Source organism: Hippocampus comes, unplaced genomic scaffold (genome assembly GCF_001891065.2).
Source record: "Hippocampus comes isolate QL1 unplaced genomic scaffold, H_comes_QL1_v1.1 scaffold126, whole genome shotgun sequence".
Lineage (NCBI taxonomy): Eukaryota > Metazoa > Chordata > Actinopteri > Syngnathiformes > Syngnathidae > Hippocampus > Hippocampus comes.
In genome coordinates this window covers 650,085-672,097 of record NW_017805409.1, presented here as the reverse complement: position 1 = coordinate 672,097, position 22,013 = coordinate 650,085, and the positions used below count along the sequence as shown (strand labels likewise).

The 22,013-nt window shown below is 43.7% G+C and overlaps 2 protein-coding genes across 2 annotated transcripts in view; one reads left to right on the top strand and one right to left on the bottom strand.

Moving 5' to 3' along the window:
- Positions 1–11,552, bottom strand: part of wasf1 (WASP family member 1) — a 32,109-nt gene extending 20,557 nt beyond the window's left edge. The window contains 1 exon segment of the mRNA XM_019873804.1: positions 10,969–11,552. The gene's annotated coding sequence lies outside the window, so the exon portion shown is untranslated.
- Positions 11,553–11,902: 350 nt separating this feature from the next.
- cdc40 (cell division cycle 40 homolog (S. cerevisiae)) lies at positions 11,903–21,957 on the top strand. Its single transcript, XM_019873788.1, has 15 exons — positions 11,903–12,120; positions 12,908–12,994; positions 13,173–13,302; positions 13,380–13,466; positions 13,547–13,686; positions 13,777–13,873; positions 14,007–14,146; positions 14,308–14,382; positions 14,466–14,511; positions 15,283–15,384; positions 16,198–16,313; positions 17,024–17,157; positions 19,754–19,830; positions 21,054–21,198; positions 21,491–21,957. Exons 1-15 carry the CDS (start codon positions 11,929–11,931, stop codon positions 21,666–21,668), a joined length of 1,746 nt encoding a protein of 581 aa, XP_019729347.1. The 5' UTR covers positions 11,903–11,928; the 3' UTR covers positions 21,669–21,957.
- Positions 21,958–22,013: the final 56 nt, after the last annotated feature.

The window sequence follows — 22,013 nt, the reverse complement described above, 5'->3', positions numbered from 1 at the left end:
GAAATCGTCAACATTACTGAAACGCTGCAGATATTGTCAGGTCGGGCCAAGCAAACCAGCGCAAACTGACAAATAGAGAATAACATATGGAACATTTCCTTCAGTGGTTGATGGCACCACGCATCGAACATCGCGGGTGAAGCGCGTTAGCATTAGCATGAAATGGTCAACGTTACTGAAACGCTGCAGATATTGTCAGGTCAAACTGACAAATAGAGAATAACATATGTAACATTTCCTTCAGTGGTTGTGGCCCAGGTGTCAAAGTCAAGGCCCGGGGGCCAGATCCGGCCCGCCACATGATTTTATGTGGCCCGCGAAAGAAAATTATGCGCGTCAACTTGCATGAGCCTTGCTTAAATCTGTACCGAAATGTCAAATTATCACGTGTAATAAATGGCGTTGCGATTTTGGAATAATTCCGTTACCCTTTTTACACTCACTTCAACAATAAAGGTATAAACAACAAATAGCTGTTTTTAAGACACGTCACAAGGAAACAGTGACCGCTATGTACCGAAATGTCAAATTATCACGTGTAATAAATGACGTTGCGATTTTACACTCACTTCAACAATAAAGGTCCAAACAACAAATAGCTGTTTTTAAGACACGTCTCAAGGAAACAGTGACCGCTCCGATGAAGGCTAAAGTGACAGCCGAAACTGTCAGCCAGGTAACAGTTGAAGAGAAACTTCACCAAAAAAAGACCATTGTCTTGGGGAAAAATAAGAAACTTTAAACCTAATCTAACAAATAGTTGACTTGAGTGATTCCAGAACTAGTAATCCATCAATTGGTTGTGAACAAATAATGCGAAGAGATGATTAAACACTTATTCGGTTTCACTGTCGTAACGGCCCGCCGAGGGAAAAAAGTAATTCCAAAGTGGCCCGCGACAAAAATTGAGTTTGACACCGCAGGGTTATGAGGTGGAATGTTTATTTAAATTTACACTTCAAGCCAAAATGGGTGACTTTTCCAGGTATTTTTCCACATGGATTCTTAAGACTTTTTTGTGTGTCATCTGGTGGCTGACATGCATAATGAAATTCATGATGCTTAGTCAAATTGGCAAATTGGCTTTTGGGTCGAATCACAAAGATCGAGTGCGTGATAGCCTCCATACAAAGTCGCATCAATGATGAACTTTGTACTGCGAGAGAGTAGACACACAAAGTCCTCCTGAGTATTTTCTTACAAATTGATTGCCGTTGAGTAGGCATTTATTAAGCTCAATTCATCCGGGCGATACAAAGACAGACACACACTCGCTCACACACACACTCACAACAAAATATTCATGGCTGTCTAACCTCAATGAGCGGAGTGTCTGATGAACAAACAGAATCAAAGAAGTTGATCTGCTGAGCGCACAGAAAAAAAAAAAAAGCCGTCGCTATGAATAATGAACGCTTCGCTTTCAATAATAGATGTATGTATGCTCGCACTGTGCTTGTTTGGCCTGTGAGGGAAATTTCATTATCGCGACTCCCTCGCCGCGCGCGCAGATGCGAAGGGGAGACGTCAGCTGCCGCGGCTGCAATTACCGTCGCAGACAATAAAAGGACAGATGCAAAATAATGAGAGGCGACTGGGATTTGTAAGATGGGCATCAACTCGGTTATTAGAGTCAAAACACGGTCGATGCGAATTGACGTTGTGTGTGTGTTATATTATTTTGTCGTTTTATGTCAACTGTTCTGTTGATGGCGGCGCGGGCACCCGCAGCGGCTCCTCTCTCTTCTGTGGTTTAGAGGAAAAAAAAATTTATCTGTGTTGTATGTTGCACATAAAGCACATTTGACAATAAAATTGATTTGAACTTGAACTTGAAAAATCAGCCCAGAATGGTCATATGACATTTTTTTTTTTCATTTACAAACAAAAACTAACGAGAACTGCAGCAAAAAAATGTCCCAAATTTTGCGTGCTCCGACACAATTCTGGATCATCTCACCCGGCCCAATCAGCCCAGAATGGTCATATGACATTTTTTTTTTCCATTTACAAACAAAAACTAACGAGAACGGCAGCAAAAAAAATGTCCCAAATTTTGCGTGCTCCCACACAATTCTGGATCATCTCACCCGGTCGGTCAGGCCTTTAGTTGCTGTGTCCCCTCCAGTCATTGTCGCCTCCCCTGAGCGGGTCTATGAGGATATCTCAGTCACTATATGCTTGTCAGTCACAATCCAACGATGCACAGTTCGGGGGTAGGAAAGAGGGAATTAAAACAAAAAAAAAATCGGCATGCTCATAATCCACACGCAGCTTCCTCCTCGTGTTTCCCACGCAGCAGAGCCCTTCAGCCTCTCCGTATTGTTAGTAGCCAAGCCGGGATGTTGGGATCTTTCCAATAGCTTAGTTTAGCGCCATTGCTCTGCGTTTACGTTCAAAAGCACCATCGGGCCTCCTGGAGAGGAGTAAAGTAGTAAGATAAACAGCGGCGCTAATTCTGGCATATGCATGAGCGTCCATGCAAACGCCACACAGGAGGGTCTCTTACCCACTAGGTTACTCTGCTCGCATTATCCACTGGTTAGCCGTTTGACGACAGCAGTTTTAACACAGGAAGTTATTGTTAGGACTCCACCAGTCCCTCTTTACCCCTGAGGCTTAAAGCACGATGCTCGTTTTCATTTATTACACTGCAGTGAAATGAGCACCTCCACTCTTGCCTGCAGAGTGGAGGACTGCCAGAGACTGGATGTTAGCCCGCTACCCCCCACCGCCTCCACCCAACCCAGACAGCTCTGGAGGATTTAGCTCATAAGAGCTGATTAAGAAGTTATTGCAAGAATTGACGTGGGATTCTAGGTGAACTGCTCGCGGAGTATGGAGGTTATTTTTTTTTCAGTAGTCACAGGTAGCTGGGGGGGGGGGGCACATCTTGTTAGATGCAGCTTGTCTGCATTGAATTTGACTTGGCTTCCTCTCCCTGTTTGCATCTGTGTCACCGGGGATGCGTTATTTATGCAGCCTGCAACATGAAGCTCTCTACTTACCTGTCATGGCATGAAGCAAATACAAATTACAGCTTCCAAGGTTATGGTGGTTCATCATTCACGCAAATGTCAAATCTAGTGTTTCAAAGCATCGATTGAAATGCCATTCATCAGTTGCAGCCTCCTCGAAAACCTCAACATTTTTTTGAAGAATATATTTTTTAAGAAGTAAAATAATATAAAGTTGTACATTGGAACCTCCTTTTTCAAACGACTGTTTAGGAACGCTTTGGTTTGTGAAGAGTTATTCAAAAAGAAACATTACCCCTGCTGACACACTATTTTCTGTTTACGAACAGTTTTGCTACGACCACGGAAGGACGGATTAATTTCATTTCCATTTGTTTCAATAGGAAATGTTACCTTGGTTTGCGAACACGAATGAAAAAGACATTCACATCTAATGTAACTCGTTGAGTTCAGGCCTTTTCAAAAAATATAGATACTCGGCTAAAGTATTACCGATCAAACACCAAGATGTTCTTACTTTCGCTTGAATAATAAATGCTGTTAAGTGTCGGTCGGATTCATGCAGAATGGCGTCCTTGCGCCGTTTGTCCACGACATGGAACTCTGACTGCATTTAAATAAAGGCATGCTTACTTATAAACGCTTCTTCCCATCTGCGGTTGAGCCAACGTCAATTTAAGCTCGACACGTTATTGATCCAGTAACAAGATAAACGTCACAATGTAAAAGCACCGATGCAAATTGCCAACCCCACGTTTCACCCACAATCCACGCCGCCGTTTGGCATTTGAATGTTTTTCGCTCCGAGCTCACAGCGTCGCAACGCGCGCCGTGTCCTCAAAAGAACACGCGTGTTAGTGGCAAGTGGCCGTGTCAAAAACAATGACATTTTTCGCGGGAACGCCTAGCTTGGCTCACGGAATGGCTTCCCTCTCCGACCTTTAAGGCAATGAATCTCACATTCACACATCTTGGCCATCTTCCAGTTCACTGCGATGGGCCAAGAAGGAGAGCACGCACGCACGCACGCACGCACACACGTGTGTACCAAAGACGCAAGACCTTCAGAAAAGTCAAAGTGCAAGATGCATCAATGCGAGTGCACACATATGTTTTCGCCGGTCTTATATAACAAGAGGCTTCGTGCACACAGACACACACCAAGCTGTAGGCATGCGTCTATAAATGAAAGCGGTTACGTAAGAGCCGCTAGTGTCCTCTCCCCCATTTCTTCCCCATTCAAGTGTGCGTAGTGGGTTATTTTATTTTTGTCATATATTGTTCGTTTCGTGTTCACGGGCAAGTGATCCATCTTGTGATGCCAGACGCCGCCCACATGAAAGGACGAAAATTCGATTTCCTACCAGTTTAGTGTCCTCATCTATTCCATTTATTTTTTGGTGGCAATTGAACTAAATCTCAAGCATAAAAAGCATAATTTTTTTTTTGGGGGGGGGGGGTGTGAAGTGGCCACCTCAAATCAGGAGGGCAATTTTTCTTGAGAATTTTTTGTGGGTTGCCACACCGAACGAAATCCACGTTGCTCACTAACACTGGCTTTGCGGTTGAATTTTAAAAACCCCCCAAAAAAGAACTGAAATGGCCTTTGCAAAGCACTTTGGTAGACTTTCTAGGTATACGTTTTCAGGCATAGCGCTTTGAGACGTTTCTGTGGGTCGAGTCATGAGCAGCATGTTGAGCAAATTACATCCAATTAAATTAAACTGGCATCAGGGGCTGAAGTTTTGACCAAAAAGAAAAGGCCAAAATGATGCTAAAATGGGCTTTTCAAACCAAAATGGTTGACCCTCTGTGTGCTTACAAGCATGGCTGTTTAGACATTTTGGTGGGTCTCATCCTGAGAGCTATTTCTACCAAATTTCATGCAGCTAAATTAAACTGGCTTTGCGTGCTGGATTTTAGACATGCCCCAAATGACCCTAAATGTCTTTTTTTTTTTTTTTTTTTTTTAAACAAAATGGTTGACTTACTGTGTGTTTTTAAAGCATGACTGTTTCAGAGTTTTGGAAAGACATTCCAAACAAATGTCATGCCACTAAATTAAACTGGCTGAGGGGCGAACTTTTCCATGAAGAAAAACAGTTCAAGTGACCCTGAAACTGGCGTTTCAAAGCAAAATGACCCACTTGCTGATGTTCTTTTGGGCATGGCCTCTTCAGAATTGTTTGTGGGCGTACTCATGAGCAAAATACCGACAAAATGTCACGTCACTCACTGAAACAAGATTCGTTCCCAGCCCGATTGAAACCATGACTCCCTTTTTTGCCCTGTGCACCGCAGTGGTCGTCTGTCCTGGTGCAATGACAGCATTTAGCTCTGAGCTCACACACCGAATTGATTCCCTAAAGTGACGGTGGAACGAAGGCCACGTCCAACTGATGATTTCACTCATCACCGCAAACAAAAACCAATGTTCCCGTTGGAAGTCATAAAAAAAAAAAAAAAAAAAAAAATCGAGTCTTGTCAACCCAGCAGGTTTTCTGCTCGAGGGGACTCGACACATCAATCCAAAGTCGGATCCTTGCTGTTATTATCAGAGGCGCATCTTAATTGAAAGCAACAGTTGCTCAGCACCCCTGCTGCAAACCGATGGGGGAAAAAAAAATGTAATGGGGAATCTCGTGCTTATTTCATGCAGAAATGCCGCTTCAGGGCCATCTTTATTTGCAAAACCGAGTAGAGCAGGAGTTGAACACAACAATGTAGCATCAGATCATTTAGATGCGTTACAACATGACAAAAAGTCCCGTTTGTACTGTTTTGCCAAGTTTAGGGGCAGGGATGTGCGTTCAGGGTAGGCAAGTGAGGCAGTGCCTCCCCTTGTTGTCCCTTCCCGAGCATATGAAGAGTACAAAAAAATAAGGCAAGATAAAGACTAAATAAGTTATGATTGCCTTCAATTATGTTCCATTTTCACCAGTCATGAACCTTATTGCATGACACTGGATCGCTGTCTTTCGTTTTGCTTATTCAAATCTAGTCAAATAAACTCTGGCATCATTCAAAGTCAGGTTTTTAAGAGTTGTTGACCGAAAAGAGGATATCTCCTGTCATCAAATTGCGATGCTAATACAAACCAAGGCCTATCCCCAAAACTCACCTGTTAGCGCTCCGAACAATTGCCGTTCCGGAAATTTCCGTATCTAGTTCCAAACAAAGCTACAGCGGAGCGAGGCAGCCCTCGGACGCGACATACAATCCAAACACTAACCACCATAGGAGTGGCCTGGATGGTTTTTCATTTCGCACTTCATTCTAGCTCTCATCCCGAGAGAATAATCCAGGTCACTCACCAGATACTATGTTGCTTCATTCTGTGCTGCCAGAATGTTTGACGTCGGACGTGTTCGCATTCTCGTCAGTGTGTATCAGTGACAACGCTTAAATGATTGTAACAAATGTATCGTTCTTTACAGCCATGTGGCGAGGAAAGACTTTTTGGAAAGTGCCCTAAGAAGTGTTAGATCACCTACTTGGGCCTCAACGACACTGACGCTCGGAGGCAAGTAGACAAAGAAAAAACAAAAAGTGGGCCGACGGGCGAGTCATAGGTGCCTTGCACTGGTCTCATTTTATCGTAATGGTGAAATGTCAAACCCGTTAGGTGACGGTATTTACGAGGAAGTTGTACGAACAGCAGATTGGCTGGTAAGTAGTCCAAGGTGTGCCCCGTTGTTCGCCCAAATATGGATGGCTGTTCAGTTAACCTGCAATCCTAAAGAGGACACCCAATCTAGAAAATGGATTGAGGGATGTCTGGAAAAACTGCAGTTAGCTGAGGACCAGTCCAGGGTGTACACCGCCTCTCGCTCTAAAGTCAGCCGCGATAGGCTCAAGCTTAAGCATTACTCGAGTGAGGACAAAAACTGTTTTCGCTTATTCTTTGGTTAATCAGGTAAGGCAAGTGAGATTTTTATTCACAATGCCGAAAGAATTGTTTTACAAGAACGCAACCAAGTTGACAAGAATCAATGGATTGAATTTGTAACACGATGGCAGAATCTATCTGACTGCTCTGAACTCCTCTTTCAGTGCCAGTCAGCAAATCCCCCCCCCCCAAAAAAAATGCTGTTGTCATGCGAAGAAATGGCCAAAACAGCACATTTGGACTTTGCTTTAAGTGTCACGGGCCACTAAATTCTCATCCATGAGCAAGTCCGGACAACAGGGAAGCACAGGGGAGTGAGTTGCAGAGAACCACAAGGGACGCAAGGCCGAGCCGTTCAAATCGAGCCCGGTGTCCGACTGTCGGGGCCAGCGGAGAACGGGCACAGAAGCCGCATTATTGTGGAGCCGTGGGCCCTTGCCAAGAGGGACGAACAATAGTTCCTGTGTGAGTGTGTGGCAGCTCCCCGGCGCATCCCAACAGCTGAGAGATAGGAGGTGGGACTATCTAAATGGCACGTGAAGGGCCGCTCGGCATTACAACTTTGCCCCATTTTTTTTTTTCCCCCTCGCCAACCCACTTTGTTTGCCACGACATTATTTTGGATCCATCCACTTCTCTCTCCACCTCCAGCAAGAAATGAGAAAAAGAAACTTTTTTTTTGGGAGGGGGGGGGGGCGTCAGGATCAGAGGTATGTCAACAAAGATGAGAGGTCGAACGGCCTCAGCAGGAGGCGGGCCAAGGCTCCTCGATCACATGGCCTCGAGGGGAAAAAAACGCACAGGCGAGGAAAAAAAAAAAAGCAGCATGAGAATTGCAAACTGAGCCTCCTGTTGTCCCCAACTTTTTTTTTTAAAGCAATATTTTGAGAGAGCGGCCTAGTGGTTAACGCGTCGACCTCACGGCGCAGAGGTCGTGGGTTCGATTCTGGCTCCGACCTTCCTGTGTGGAGTTTGTATGTTCTCCCCGTGCCTATGTGGGTTTTCTCCGGGTACTCCGGTTTCCTCCCACATTCCCAAAACATGCATGACAGGCTGATTGAACACTCGAAAATTGTCCCTAGGTGTGAGTGTGAGCGCGGATGGTTGTTCGTCTCTGTGTGCCCTGTGATTGGCTGGCAACCGGTTCAGGGTGTCCCCGCCTACTGCCCGAAGACAGCTGGGATAGGCTCCAACACCCCCCCTGCGACCCTTGTGATGATAAAGCGGATCGGAAAATGGATGGATGTAATAGAAACGAATAAAAAATATTTTCACTAAGACCTATCCTGGGGCATGGGGAGATGTCACCCGGAGGCGGAGATACGTGGTGGGCAAGGCCACCCCACAGCTTGGGAAAAAGTTGGATGCCTCGGACTTTTCCGCCATTTTCACATCGATGCAGTATCCTTAGATCCCTCGCTACTCTTCAACAATTCTTTCATTTGACCAACATTTCACCCTTTCGAAACGAACATTTTGATTCCTACCGTCCGTGCCATGACTTTCGTACCATAGCAAGCAAACAACATGGCTGAGAAGTCACCGTTTATCATACTATCCACATTCACAGAATAAAAAATGCACACATATCCGAAGCCTTCTCAGATATGATTTGAATGAACCTTCGATCGCAAAGCAGCGTCAGCCATCGGTGGCGAATAAAATGGCATCATCGAGTAAATTCAATCCGTTTTTGTAGTCGACTCGATCCTGCTCGTATTATGACGACATTGAGCAAGGCGTGCGTTTGATTTTCATGAAACCTTAACTGTTGTTCAGCGTCTCAGTGCAGCCCAGTAGCAAATGGCCCGATGGTTGGGGGACTGCTGCTATCGTTGTTGTGAAAACCAATCCGAGAGCTGAGTCATGTGACCGCCTTGGATGCCACCGTCCCATGGCGTTAACGTGAACAGCTGCAAAGGAAGGCCCCGCAGTCTATTTTGCGCGGTAGCTGCTTTCATCATGCCACTTACCCAGAGCGCATTGAACGGTGTCGTCACATTCAAAGTACGACTTAAAGTCTCCGCCTGCCCCTTTCGCGCTGTTGAAAATGTCACCGTCGGAACCGCCGTGATGCCGTCACACTACATCAGCCGTCAAATTTAGCAAGAACCAGCGGTGAGCGGTCAGAGGCACTGAAAGACATTTACAACCTAAATTCTAATAATGGTTCCGTGAAATTGTTTTTTTTTTTCTTTTCCCCCAGTCGTCTGTTCCCTTCATTTTGCCACTTCAGTCTTGGCTGCGCTGTTTCCAGTGAATACAAACGGATGTTAAGATTGTTTTTTTTTTTTTTTTTTTTTGGTCAAATTGTTTTTCGGCCTCACTGTGTTGCCATGTCAATTTATTCTGCGCAGGGCCGTCAGGATCAGTTGTGCTTCCCAAAGTAATGGAGGCATTTTAAAAGGATGGGAGTGGGGGGGGGGGGCAATAAGACTTAAATAAACATTATCGTATATCTTTAAGGCGCATGGCCAAGTGAGTATAAGACAGCAGCTCCTTGCGAGTATTTTCATTTGTTCGGTACGTGGCAATCTGTTCGATCGATCTCCTCTGGGATGGCGAATGGACATCGGCCCGGCTCCGTACTGGCCACAGTCGTGTAAGCGCCGATATTGTTGACTCAATAAAAATACCACGGCCGAACGTTGCAATTGTGCTAACGGTCCAGCGTAATTCAAAAAGCGTGGAAAGTGTCAAAGGGAGACAGTAACGACGCTGTTGTAAACAGGCCGCACACGACTAGCGGCGATACTCTGCGCCTATGAATGTCACGGCTGAAAACGCAACAGCCCAACGAATGTCAAAAAAAGGTGCAAAGTATAAATCACCAAGAAAATCATTGGAGCAGGCTGCCTCTATCATTTCTTCTTCTCATCTCTTTCCGTTATTGCCATTTTGCAGGAGCTCTGCGTGAAAGTTTTTTTACCTTCTCTTTTCTGAAACTAGCACAAGAACGTTGGGCTCAATTCAGGTCAATTCGTGAATCTCATGGAAGAATGTTTTCTGCCTAGAAAATGTCGGTCATAAATTGAACATGATAACAGATAGACTGATAACTCGGTAGTTTTAAAATCTTGATCCAATATGCTGGGTCAAATCCTCAACCTAATAGGTGGGGTTTAAATAACCCAGCATTGGGTTAGCTGGTCCATCCATTTTGGGTTCATTTTGATCCAACGGTTTTAAGAGTGCGCAAGGAACCCACACAACCATGTGGACATCATTCGCACTTCCCTCAGGAAGGCCGGAGCTGAGATTCGAACTCAGATCCGCAGAACAATGAGGCGGAAATGGTAACCATGACTTGTACGTTGCTCTGCGTGAAACTAACTGTTACTTTGAGCTGCCTTTTATTTTATTTTATTTTTTTTACTTTTTCACGGTCGATTGAACTGTACCTGCACCCTGAAGGCATGGCCCTACTTTGTGTACTTTTTACCCCCAATGAATGTAATCCCATCCTCATCTTTTAAGCACGTTTGCACATTAAAATGACTCTGTTTACAGTGCCCAGCAAGCGCCCCTTAGTACAAAGAAGGTTTCAGATTTCACCAAGCATGATCTTTTTTTTTCTTCTTCTCTTCTTTTCTTTTTCCACAGTGCGACAAGGAGCCTCCCCATCCCCCATTATACGGCAACTGCAGGCTGGCTGGCTGATAGACCCCATCCATCCTCTCCAGTGGGCAAATTAAATCACGTCGCTTTGAAGCGCGGGCGTTTGCTTAAGCAGGGAGCCCCTAAATCCTGACAGGCACATGTTATATTATGTCAGCTTCGTGCTCTTCACGGTAAATATTTGCTCTGCCACTAATGTGATGTTGCGCAGGGCCAACATGTCAAGAGGCTGCTGCCCAGATGTGGGGCAGGCTGCAGTGAAATGAGTTGACATCAGCACGAAATTTAACTTGCAATCGTTATTGTGTGTTTGTTTGTTTTTTTTTTCCCCCCATCACTTTGAAACCGGTTGAATGCACCTATGGGGTAAAGTCAGGACTAAAGTTACGACGTCTCCTTCAGGCTGGAAGCCGAAGAAACATCTTTAAATGTGACACGCGAGTGTAAAGAAACACCAGGCATGCACGCATTTTGAATAAATACCTGTTTAGTTCGATTAAATCCCTCTTCTTCCTTTTTCCCCTTTTTTATGAATCCCGATCCATCCTCATTTGTAGGTCGAGCATGCCGCCGTGTGCAAGCATTTAAATCCCCGGTTTGTGTCCATGACTGTCCCTCGTATCAAATGTGCTCCTCAGTGTAAGAAGAGGCGGAGGAGGAGGAGCCGGCCACTTTTCTTCCAAAGTGAAATCCTCTGGCGTAAAGATGAGTAAAATAGGCACCAAGGAGAGTCTGTTAACCTATCGTCAAGATGTCTAATATCTACATGTGAAATTCCAATGTTGTAAATGCGCTTGACTATATTCGACGCTCGATAACAGGGTACAAATGGGATTTATTTCCCAGGGAATGTCCCCGTAAAAAGTGATGACAATGGTACGGACCACGCTATTGTTAGGGCGCCAAAGCGTCCTATGCAACCGTGTGGGAGTTGTATAAACCTGCGCAAATATATATACTCGTCATTCTTCTTTTAAAAGTCGAGAAATAAATGTTACAAAATGGTGGGGGTTATGTTAATATAAATGACTGCTTTAATTAATCGCTGCAAACAACAGACAAAATGTATTCATACATACATATGTATCATATATTATTTTGTATGAATGAATTAAAATATTATATAATGTAATATACAGAAGCCACTTTAAAACAATAAATATTTTATCCAAAAAAAGAAGATTGTCACCGTAAGTTTTGATTTTGTTGTTTTTTTTGTCATAGTACAAAAAAGTATTGATTGCCCTATATCGTTTTGTATGTAAGTATTAGTTAAAATTGTAAAATTTTACTTTTCTCAAATAAATTAATTACAAATCTAAATGTTTTATACGAAGTCTTACATAGTAATAACAACGACAAAAAAAGATAGAATATTACTAAAGCGGAACAAGAAACGGAAGTGACGATTCCCGCGCTTCCTATGAAAGCACAACATCCAAGATGTCTGCCGCCGTATCATCCCTCGTTTCGTACGGCAGCGATTCCGATTCGGAAAATGAGTCAAAATCCGCTACCAGTCCCAAAAGGTTGGACACGAACGACCCGGACGCAACAGCACACCTTAAACCTCTCCAGACTGGTCCGATAATGGCCTTAGCGGTTCTTAATTCCGCTCCCGAAGTTGCTGTCAAGGTAAGCTATCGAAGCTACTTAGCGTTAGCTAATTGTGCTCAAAAATATAGCGGACTATTTGCTGCAGTAATTTCAGTGATTTGTGTCAACACGCTCTACCTTTTATTTCCATTGAAGACTTTCTTATATCATCGAGCCACAGATATGACATTTGAAAAAAAAACTAATTTGTTCGCACTAACTACTCATTTGTACGCACGAATTACTAATTTGTGCACAGAAACTACTTATTAATTTGTGCAATGAATAAACAAAAAAACTGAAGAAAAAAATTACCTAAACATATTTTCCTTTTGGAAAAATAGGCATTTTCTTAAAAAAACAACAACATCTAAACGTAGTATTTAAATGATCATTTCAAATGTGTCCCTTGTGAAATATTTGCTGTTATTTCAGGTCGAAAGTTTTCAACACATGGCAAAGTCACTACTTTTGCAACATTTGAATGGCGACCTTCTTTGGCAATGTTCCGCGCCATTGACTTTGTGATCACCTTCCAGTGGACGGACACCTTTCTTGTCTTACGCAAAACAATGTGAAAATGTTTCCTCTCATGTTGTGTTCCTTAAAATCACTCGTCACGGTTTTGAAAAATAGTTGCGATACTGTTCAAGAAAGTCACCAAATAAAGCAACCCATTCCCCAAGTTGGCAACACTGACTTTACGTTTGGAAATTCCTTCCTCTCTGTTTGCAGCCAATATCAGAAGCTGCTTGAAAAAAATATTTTAAAATTGCAGGACACATTGTCAACTTTATTTGACTGATTCTGTGCCTCTGTGTGATAGGAGTCTGTTGAGACTGGCGTACATCTTGACCCTTCCGTGAAAGAAGTCGCCTACAACCCGAGATATGAAACCATGTTTGCGCCAGAGGTAAGTAGTTATACAGGCAGCTGATGGTTGAATTGATGTTCTATGGTGCACTCTACTGGATATGTATACCATGTCATCATTTATCAGGACACCATAAAACCTTTCGTCCCGTCTGATAAATGACCCAGAAGGATCGAACTTTCCCCAAATTCACCATTCATGTGTTCTCCCCTCCTAGTTTGGACCGGAAAATCCGTTCAAAACCCAACAGATGGCCGCCCCGAGGAACATGTTATCCGGCTACGTCGAACCCGCTCACGTCAACGACTTCATGTTCGAACAGCAAAGGAGGACCTTTTCGTCGCTTGGTTGGCTCTCAGTCACTATTTTGGGAACAGTTTGGCACCGTTTGTTGTTTTTTAACATTCATCCCACCTCTCAAAAGGCTATGCATTAGACCCATCTGTGGACACAAACCAAGTAACCGGCACTAGTTACATCGGCGCGGTGGACGAGGCTGAGAAAAATCAAGGTAGGCCGGTGGTACCTTGACTTGCAAGTTTCCCAGCTTCTGCAGTTTTAAAGTTACGCGTTGTTTGTGTATTTTTCTAGGGTTGACCGTGTTTGAGAGCGCTTACAAGAAGCCAGACAAAAGGAAGAAGGTCAAAGGCGGTGACGCGGGAGATATCGACAACTACTTGGGACCGTGGGCGAAATACGTCGATGAGAAATCTGTGGCCAAACCCACTGAGGTAATGCATTTGTTTCTTTTTTTTCTTTTTTTTTAAAATGAAGAACGAGATTGTGATTACAATTCAGATCTGATCATTGTCACGTTACAGGAGGAGAAGAAAGAGCTGGATGAGATCACCGCCAAAAGGCAAAAACGCGGGAGGAAAGAAGAAGAAGCTCCAGCAGAAGAGAAGACCATTCTTCATGGTGCGTTTTATTTTTTGGGATATTGTGATAAACACTTTATGGTTGAATTGCAATTATATTTGATAAAAAATATATAATTTGCTGATCTCACATTATCATTTCTTTTATTTGTTTTTGTTTTTCTTTCCATCAGTCAAAGACATGTTCGACTACCAGGGCAGGTCCTACCTGCACATCCCTCAGGACGTGGGAGTCAACCTGCGTTCTACCGAGGCACCAGACAAGTGCTACCTGCCCAAAAAGCAAATTCACGTTTGGTCTGGGCACACGAAGGTTAGTCGAGGAACCGATCGGTACGACATGCAAACGAAGCTTCGTTAGCCTAAACGGTGGCCCGCGAACATTGTAGAACGCATCAAATGCACGCCTGACTCATTTGGGACTTCACCGGTTGTTCCATCAACGCGTGTAAGTTTTTTCGTCATGTTTTGCAGGGGGTCAGCGCCATCCGATTGTTTCCCCTTTCAGGTCATCTCCTGCTTTCCAGCTCCATGGATTGTAAGATTAAGGTAATAAGCAGCACTCAATGCAAGGACAGGAGTACGAAGACAAATCACTGTTTGTTCATTTTTCCCCCCCTGTCTCTCCACAGTTGTGGGAGGTGTACAATGAGAGGAGGTGTATACGGACTTTTATTGGCAAGTAGACAACCGTTACGGGTCACTTCGAACGGCCTTCTTGAGAGATGTCAGAGTGGTGTCTGTTTTTCTGCACACTTCTGTTTGTCAGCTCTCCGCACAGAACAACATACATTATTCAGTAGCCGCTGGATGGCGAGACTTGTGGCCTCTACAGGACACAAAGAGGAATGATTTTTATTATATGTATGTTTGCACTATGAGGTGTAACTAACATTCTTCGCATAGCGTCGCTGAATGTACTGCGTGTTCCCACTATTTGCTTGTGTAGATCACACCATTTATGGAGTGAATTGGTTAATTCCATGTAAAAAAAAAAAAAAAAAAAAAAAAGGGCGAGGCTCAAGTCACTGTTGCTCTTGGTGCAGTTCAGCGTTGGAAATTAGTAAAAATATTTTGCCATCGGAAGAAACAACGTGCATATTTAATTATTTTTCAGGCCCGCTCTCTGTAGTTTGTTTCTCAGTGTGCATATAAGCAGCAACGGACATCATCGTGGCGTTCTGTAGCAGCGGTGTTGTCTTTGAGCGAGGAAAAAGCTCATTTAAAGATGAAATCACGCTTTTTACATCCCGCAGTTCCCGCTTGAGTTTTAGTCTCAAACCTCCCTCATTAGCCCAGATTTTACATGCCTCCTAGAAATGTGATATCAAAGGCAGGCAGTTGGGGAGACGCGGTAATGAGATGAGAGGGGAGGGCTGGTGTCCTCAAAGTGACTCCCCCCCGCCCCCTTTGGTTTTTGTATTCATTTGGATTTTTTTTTTTTTCTAGGCCACAGCAAAGCGGTTCGAGACATTTGCTTCAACAACACCGGCAAGCAGTTCCTCAGCGCCGCCTACGATCGCTACATCAAACTCTGGGACTCTGAGACCGGTATGCGAGTAGAACTCTCCGACTTTACGTACAGTACAGTGAACCTTTGTGGTCGAAGGGCCCCAAAAGTTGCAACATTTTTGCACTTAAATGTTTTTTTAATGGCAAATCTATTCATTAAAAAAAAATTCCAATGGGGAGATTTTTTTTTTTTTCAGGCCTGATTCTGATCCAGGTTATCAGAAGTCAAGGAGAGGCTGACAACTGATATTTGGAGCCGATATTCACCTTAACCAAAAGGGGAAATAGTGTAAAAAAAAAAAGAATACAAACTTCAACACTTTGTTGAAATGGCTGTTCAGATTTCCCAGATGTTTTTATTTATTTATATTTTTTTATCTTAGTAGACATCTTAGTTTTAAAATTCTAACTAAAAGTCAAGGGACCTCCGCGCGTCTTCAGCATGTCTTAAAATGTTAAATGAAAACTACAACAATTACATAGCTCCCTATTGTTTTCTCACTAAAATTTTTTTCCCCCCAAATTTCATAATATCCGAAATGTTGAATTTTCACTTATTTTAGTTTGAACTTTTTTGTCTTCACGACTGTAGTGTATATACTGCTCCTGGTGGCCAAGTTGTGCACACCAGAAGGAGTTGCAATGAATTAAGCAAACCGTTTCATTGTTGACTTTTTACATGACATTTGAGGTTATGCTGTTTTTTTTTTTTTTTAATCTGAATTTCCTCTCCAGCAGAGGGCAGAACAGTTAACCGCCCTCGTTGGCCACCATCATAGCACATCATCCCAATTGCGGCTGTTAAGTCTAATAGAACCGTGGCTTCCTCACACCCTCCTTTCTCCTCCACAGGCAAGTGCATCTCCCGATTCACCAACCGGAAAGTGCCGTATTGCGTCAAGTTCAATCCCGACGAAGAAAAACAGAATCTTTTAGTGGCCGGCATGTCAGATAAGAAGATCGTCCAGGTAAAGTGCTGCCTACCTCCCCTGCCTCCTTCTCATCGACTCACATCTACCGAGCGCCTTGCGACGCTTCTCCTTGTGACCTTGTGCCCAGAGCAGCGTGAAACACACTCCTGTCCTCGTCCTGCAGTGCGGTTCTGTGTTTAATCATGTGTGCCTCGCATGACAGCGAGTGAGCGCGAGTGACATCGCTTTCAGCGTAGTGTCGCACACAACCGACTGGGAGAAAAAGGCGTAAATCCAAAAGTACATAGGTCATAACTGTTCGGAAGAAGATTTGCAGTTGCAACATGTTATGAGAGAATGGCGCTTCATTTGAGTTGTTGAGCTGTATTTTTTAATTTTTGGAATGAATAATTTCACCCTATTGCACACGGATGTGCTCTCATTTTACTGAGTGAGCAGATTTGAGACAAAAAAATCCAATCTAGCCACGTTAGCCGCACTTAAGTTTTGCCTCAGGCAAGAGAAATGCATGCTCAATTGGATTGAGGTCAGGTGATTGACTCGTCCATTGCATAACCTTCCACTTCTTTGGTTGTTTTCACAGTCTGCTTGGTGTCATTGTCCATCTGCATTGTGTACTGAATGCTCATCTACTATAGCCTCGTTCGTTTTTAAAAAAGCAGAAAATGATGATTATGTATTCTGAATGAAGCCGTCAATGGAGCTCATTCATTTCATGTGTCCCATCATTGTGGATTCCTCGACAGTGGGACATCAGGACCGGCGAGGTGGTCCAGGAGTACGACCGTCACCTCGGCGCCGTCAACACCATCACGTTCGTGGATGAGAATCGGCGCTTTGTCAGCACGTCGGATGACAAGAGTCTTCGAGTTTGGGAGTGGTGAGTAAATGCAACTAAATCAGAACCTTTTGCTTGAACTGGCGGCGTTGCACTGCACTTTTCTGTGTTGTTAAATTTCCCCACCTGTCTTCTTCAGTTGTTTTACTGGAATGAGCTTTATGTGTTTCGAATGTTTTGTTTCTTTTTAACCTTCCTAGCACTTATCATTTCAAAGATTTACATGCATGCCAGAGCAAAAGGGATTAACTGGTACAGTGAAACTCCTCTACAACGAAATCATGTTTGCAGCAAGAAATTTTTCACAACAGGGGGTTTTTCACTGTAGCAAATTTGATCTCAGATGTAAGCACACACACACCCACACACACAAACGTATGTGTACACGCACACACAAACGTTTGTGTACTCTATTTTTATTCCAATAGTACATAAGTATGAGCACACACTTATTTGACACTTCATATTGTCAGTGTAGAAAGAAAAAAAGGGAAAGAAATTGCGAAATTTACGATCAGCATTCACTTTCACTTACATCAATTTCTTGGAAAATGTATTTTATTTTGCTTGCTCCGTCTTTCATTTTGATCACTTTTACCCTCTCTTCCAGCATCAGAGCTCTTCTTGTCTTAGCTGCTTGACATCAAAAGGTCCGTTTTGTAGCCATTTTAGCAATGCAACGTCCATCCTCGTCTGAATCTAACAATAACAAATACTTCCTGGCATGCAATGAACTTTTAAGCCAGCCATCGAGGACTACGAAGCGTCCCGTGGGTGTTTTTAGCATGATAAAAAGTAAAGTAAATGTCCGTCGAGCCATAAGCAATTTACTCTGAGCAGCTAATCGGATGCTACGGATCTAGCTTCAGTATCTACACACATAGACAGTGAGGTCTATGTGGCCTCTTGGCCAATCGGAGGCCAGGATGATGCTCGGTAAGCCAATAGCAGAGCAGCTATGAGTATGTTGAGCCCAGGAAACTCGCAGCTGTGACCGAAATAAACATCGTTCACTATGTAAACCAGTGTGGTGGTTGCTGGTGGCTTTTTTCGAACGAAGCAGTAGAGGTCGCTGTTGGATAAGACTTCGTTGTAGTGAATGTCTTCGCGAGGCTGGAGCAGACAACATGATTTCGTATAACGCAACAGGGGGTTTTTCGTCGTATGGGGGGCAGGAGAATGGGTATTGTGTTAATGCATGAAGATTTTTTCACATAAGGGGGTATTTTCGCCCATGCAGGTTTCGTTCTAGAGGAGTTTCACTGTACAAAATTATAATATCGTATTTTCCGTACTACAAGGTGCTATGGGTTATAAGGCACACCTTCACCGAATGACCTATTTTAAAACCATTTTCATATCTCGGGCGCACCGCATTATAAGGCGCATAGAATAGAAGCCACAATAGTGGCTGTGGTTGCGTGATGCATCCACTAGATGGCGCTACGCTAAAGGAAATACAATGCAATACAGCTTGATTTCAATAGAGCTTTCACAACCGCTGCAGCTGTATTAAAGCGCTTTATGGAACATTTAAAATACGACGTCCAAGAAATCAAAATATTGATAAATATATGAGGCGCACTGTCGGCTTTTGAAAAAACGGAATGCTTTTAGGTGCGCCCTGTAGTGAAGGAAATCCGGGATATATTTTCCCACACAGCATCACAGCACAGACTGTGCTGTGGCTTTATTAGGACATCCTGGGAGCAAAGCAGACTAGTGCTCCGGCTCGCCTGGCTTTACTGTCCTCTTTTCCCACAGATGCCACCTGGCTCTCAGCTATTATTTTCCTCCTCCTGCTCTCTTACCCGTCTTGTGAAATGGGCTCCATGACAGCATCAAGCGCGGCTCGCCAGAAGTGTCTCATGTTACTCGTTCGAAAGGCTGGCTATACACTGACATGATACAGCTTGTATAATCATGTATGTTTACTCTGGCTTTAAAATAATTGAACATACAGCCATTAACCATCGGCAACAAAAGTGACGACACCCCTCAGTGAAACTCATAGCAGTCACATGAAGTTCAGTCTGGCACCTCATAGCAAAGAAAAAAAAAACTCAGAGAATTAAAATTCCCACTCTAAAGATGGCCAAGTCACTAAGTGACAAAGTAAAAGCATCATGAGACCCAAAGAACAGCAAATGGAAATATGACACAGAAATCACTTTTGATCGTGATAGTTGATTTAGTGCACTTAGCATGATTTCCAATGGGAAACGGCATGGACTGTGTTAATATTCGGGCTTTTTGCATCTGCACACTTCGTCCGTGCCAGCGGGAGGCTCTTCCAGATGTTTCTCATCTCAAGGGCACACGCACACAACCTCAATGTGCACACTTAGCATAAAATGCTGCTCACATCAGCATCCGCTTCGCAAACGATCGGTAAGATGCAAAACAGGGAATTTGGTGACAGCGTAAAGAATAAAGAGACCTCAAGTCTGAAGCTTCAAAAGCACTGCCCACACAGTCCGAAGCTCTTTGTTTATTTTACTTTCAAGATGCTTATCTCTCCGTCACGGCACATTTTTTTTTTCCAGTCTGCCCGTCTCGGGCCTGCCTAGATTCTTCTTTTTTTTTTCAGATCTTGGATTCCAGCCAAGTGTACTGAACATTTGGGTTTTATTTCCAGGGACATCCCCGTGGACTTCAAGTACATCGCCGAGCCCAGCATGCATTCCATGCCGGCCGTGACGCTCTCTCCCAACGGTGAGTCAAACGAGCCGAGCCGGCAGCTCCCAGACCCCGGGGGGTTGTCGTGATTGAGCGGATTCATAGTGGAGAATAATTCCAAGGGACGCAGAAGTGGATCTTGTATTATTAGTGGGTTGGATTTGTGAGCGGGGCCACGACGTTACCTACCAGGATTGGGTTAAAGCAGGGGTGTCAAACTCATTTTTTTGTCGCAGACCACTTCCCTCAAAGGCCCGTTGCGAAAGTGAAACCGAATAAATATTTCTCAGAGTATTATTACTTGTACACAACAAATGGATGGACTATTTGTTTTGAAATCACTCAAGTCAACCATTTGTTTGTTGTCGCTCAATTATTGTTGAGAAAAGTGGAACGAGGCTAACAAAATGTCAACGTTATTTATTACACATGACAATTTAACATTTCGGTACAGGTTTTAGCAGTGATCATGATTCGCTTTCGCGGGCCACATAAAGTGATGTGGCGGGCCGGATCTGGCCCCCAGGCCTTGATTTTGACACCTGTGGGTTAAAGCCAACTGGATGGAAGTGAATCAGCTGTGTGTATCAAAACGAATCCCGAAGTAGTATGTCTTCTTTCTGCTGGGAAAAACTCTTGTTTTTGTTTTTTGGAACCTATCCTCTGTTAGTGGCTGAACAAAAGTCACCTACTTGCCGTTTTTGCGTGCCATTTTGGCGCCAAGGAACTATGTTGAAATGAGATGAGGCACTTACTTGTGAATTTTCGCTATGAAAAGCTAATATTTCCTGAATATTATGAAAGTCGGGCTCAATAGAATACCAGAAATCTGTCTCTTCCTGATCCACCTCGAGCTGCGTTTATATTTGTCCCAGCATGTTTTTCATTCCGCGCCGTCCTTTTGAATTATGCATGTGATCTCAGTAGGTGTCCGCTCGGGTTTCCACTTTGACCAAAATGGCCTTCATACATCCTCTGTGCGCCTTTGCGCTGCCCACCCACCGTAAAAGGATCCCGGTGACCACTACATTTCTTATGAATAATTTAATATTATAAAAGTCTTATTTGTATCGCACTTATGGCCTGGTCAAGCAAACAAGATTATCCAAGACAAGCCTGGAAATTTCGCAACAAAATTCAAGCGAATGCAGACTGGAGTTGTCAGTGAAGGTTTCGAATTAGAGTGCAACCAACTCTTTGTTGCAGTGTAGTTTTTATGTTAATAATCTTTACTTTTTTATTTTTTTCCCAAAACCAAGGTAAATGGCTTGCATGCCAGTCCATGGACAATCAGATTCTGATCTTTGGTGCCCAAAACCGCTTCCGACTGAACAAGAAGAAGATCTTTAAAGGCCACATGGTTGCCGGCTACGCCTGCCAGGTGGACTTTTCCCCCGACATGAGGTAAGTAAGCCCTTTGACTTTGAAACGAAGAATTTGAATTGAGAAAAAGCCAAATGTGTAAATCAAGAAGCGTAATCATCTTAAACCCTTTCAGTTGATGAAGGGTATTAATAATCCACCAAAAGCGCTAACAAGGGCAAAGACTTCATATCCCAAAAAAACAAAAACTCCGGGTTCGTACTAACCCCCCACACGTCTGCGCGTAGCCTTATCGTCATTGGGTATTCTCGGAACGACTGCCTTACCGCAGGAGCACGATTAGATCCCCGAATCTTTGCTATCGTTTCACCAGCTACGTGGTGTCAGGCGACGCCGACGGAAAGCTGAATATTTGGGACTGGAAGACGACCAAGCTGTACCACAGGATCAAAGCGCACGACAAGGTGTGCATCAGCGCCCTGTGGCATCCCCACGAAACCTCCAAGGTTATCACCTGCGGTTGGGACGGACAAATCAAACTCTGGGATTAGACGTTTCCTTTTACGTGCTTTATAGAGGGAGCGGGGTGCGCATCCGAGCATAAGGTGAGGGATTGCGAACGAATGCCACGAGACTGGCATCCAGTCTTATTGTAGCAGTGCATTTTTTGTATCCACGGGAGTTTATGATGTTCTTGTACAAAGATTAAAAAAAACAACAACACATTTTTTGACACATTTGGATGTTTTCATTTTGCATTGTCCCGCGCGCTTTATATTCTCATTTTTGATTTTATGGCCAGCTATGTGGAAATAATAAACTCTCCGTCAGTTGTGCGCATCATCTGTTTTTATCATTGTTTCATTTTGGGAAAATACCCAAGAGAACCTTTGGTT

Bases quoted from the DNA above. Each gene is read 5' to 3' on its own strand.
- cdc40 (XM_019873788.1), top strand. From the start codon at position 11,929: ATGTCTGCCGCCGTATCATCCCTCGTTTCGTACGGCAGCGATTCCGAT. The intron at 12,121-12,907 runs GTAAGCTATCGA...TCTGTGTGATAG, and splicing joins CTCCCGAAGTTGCTGTCAAG to GAGTCTGTTGAGACTGGCGT. The intron at 19,831-21,053 runs GTGAGTCAAACG...CCCAAAACCAAG, and splicing joins CGTGACGCTCTCTCCCAACG to GTAAATGGCTTGCATGCCAG.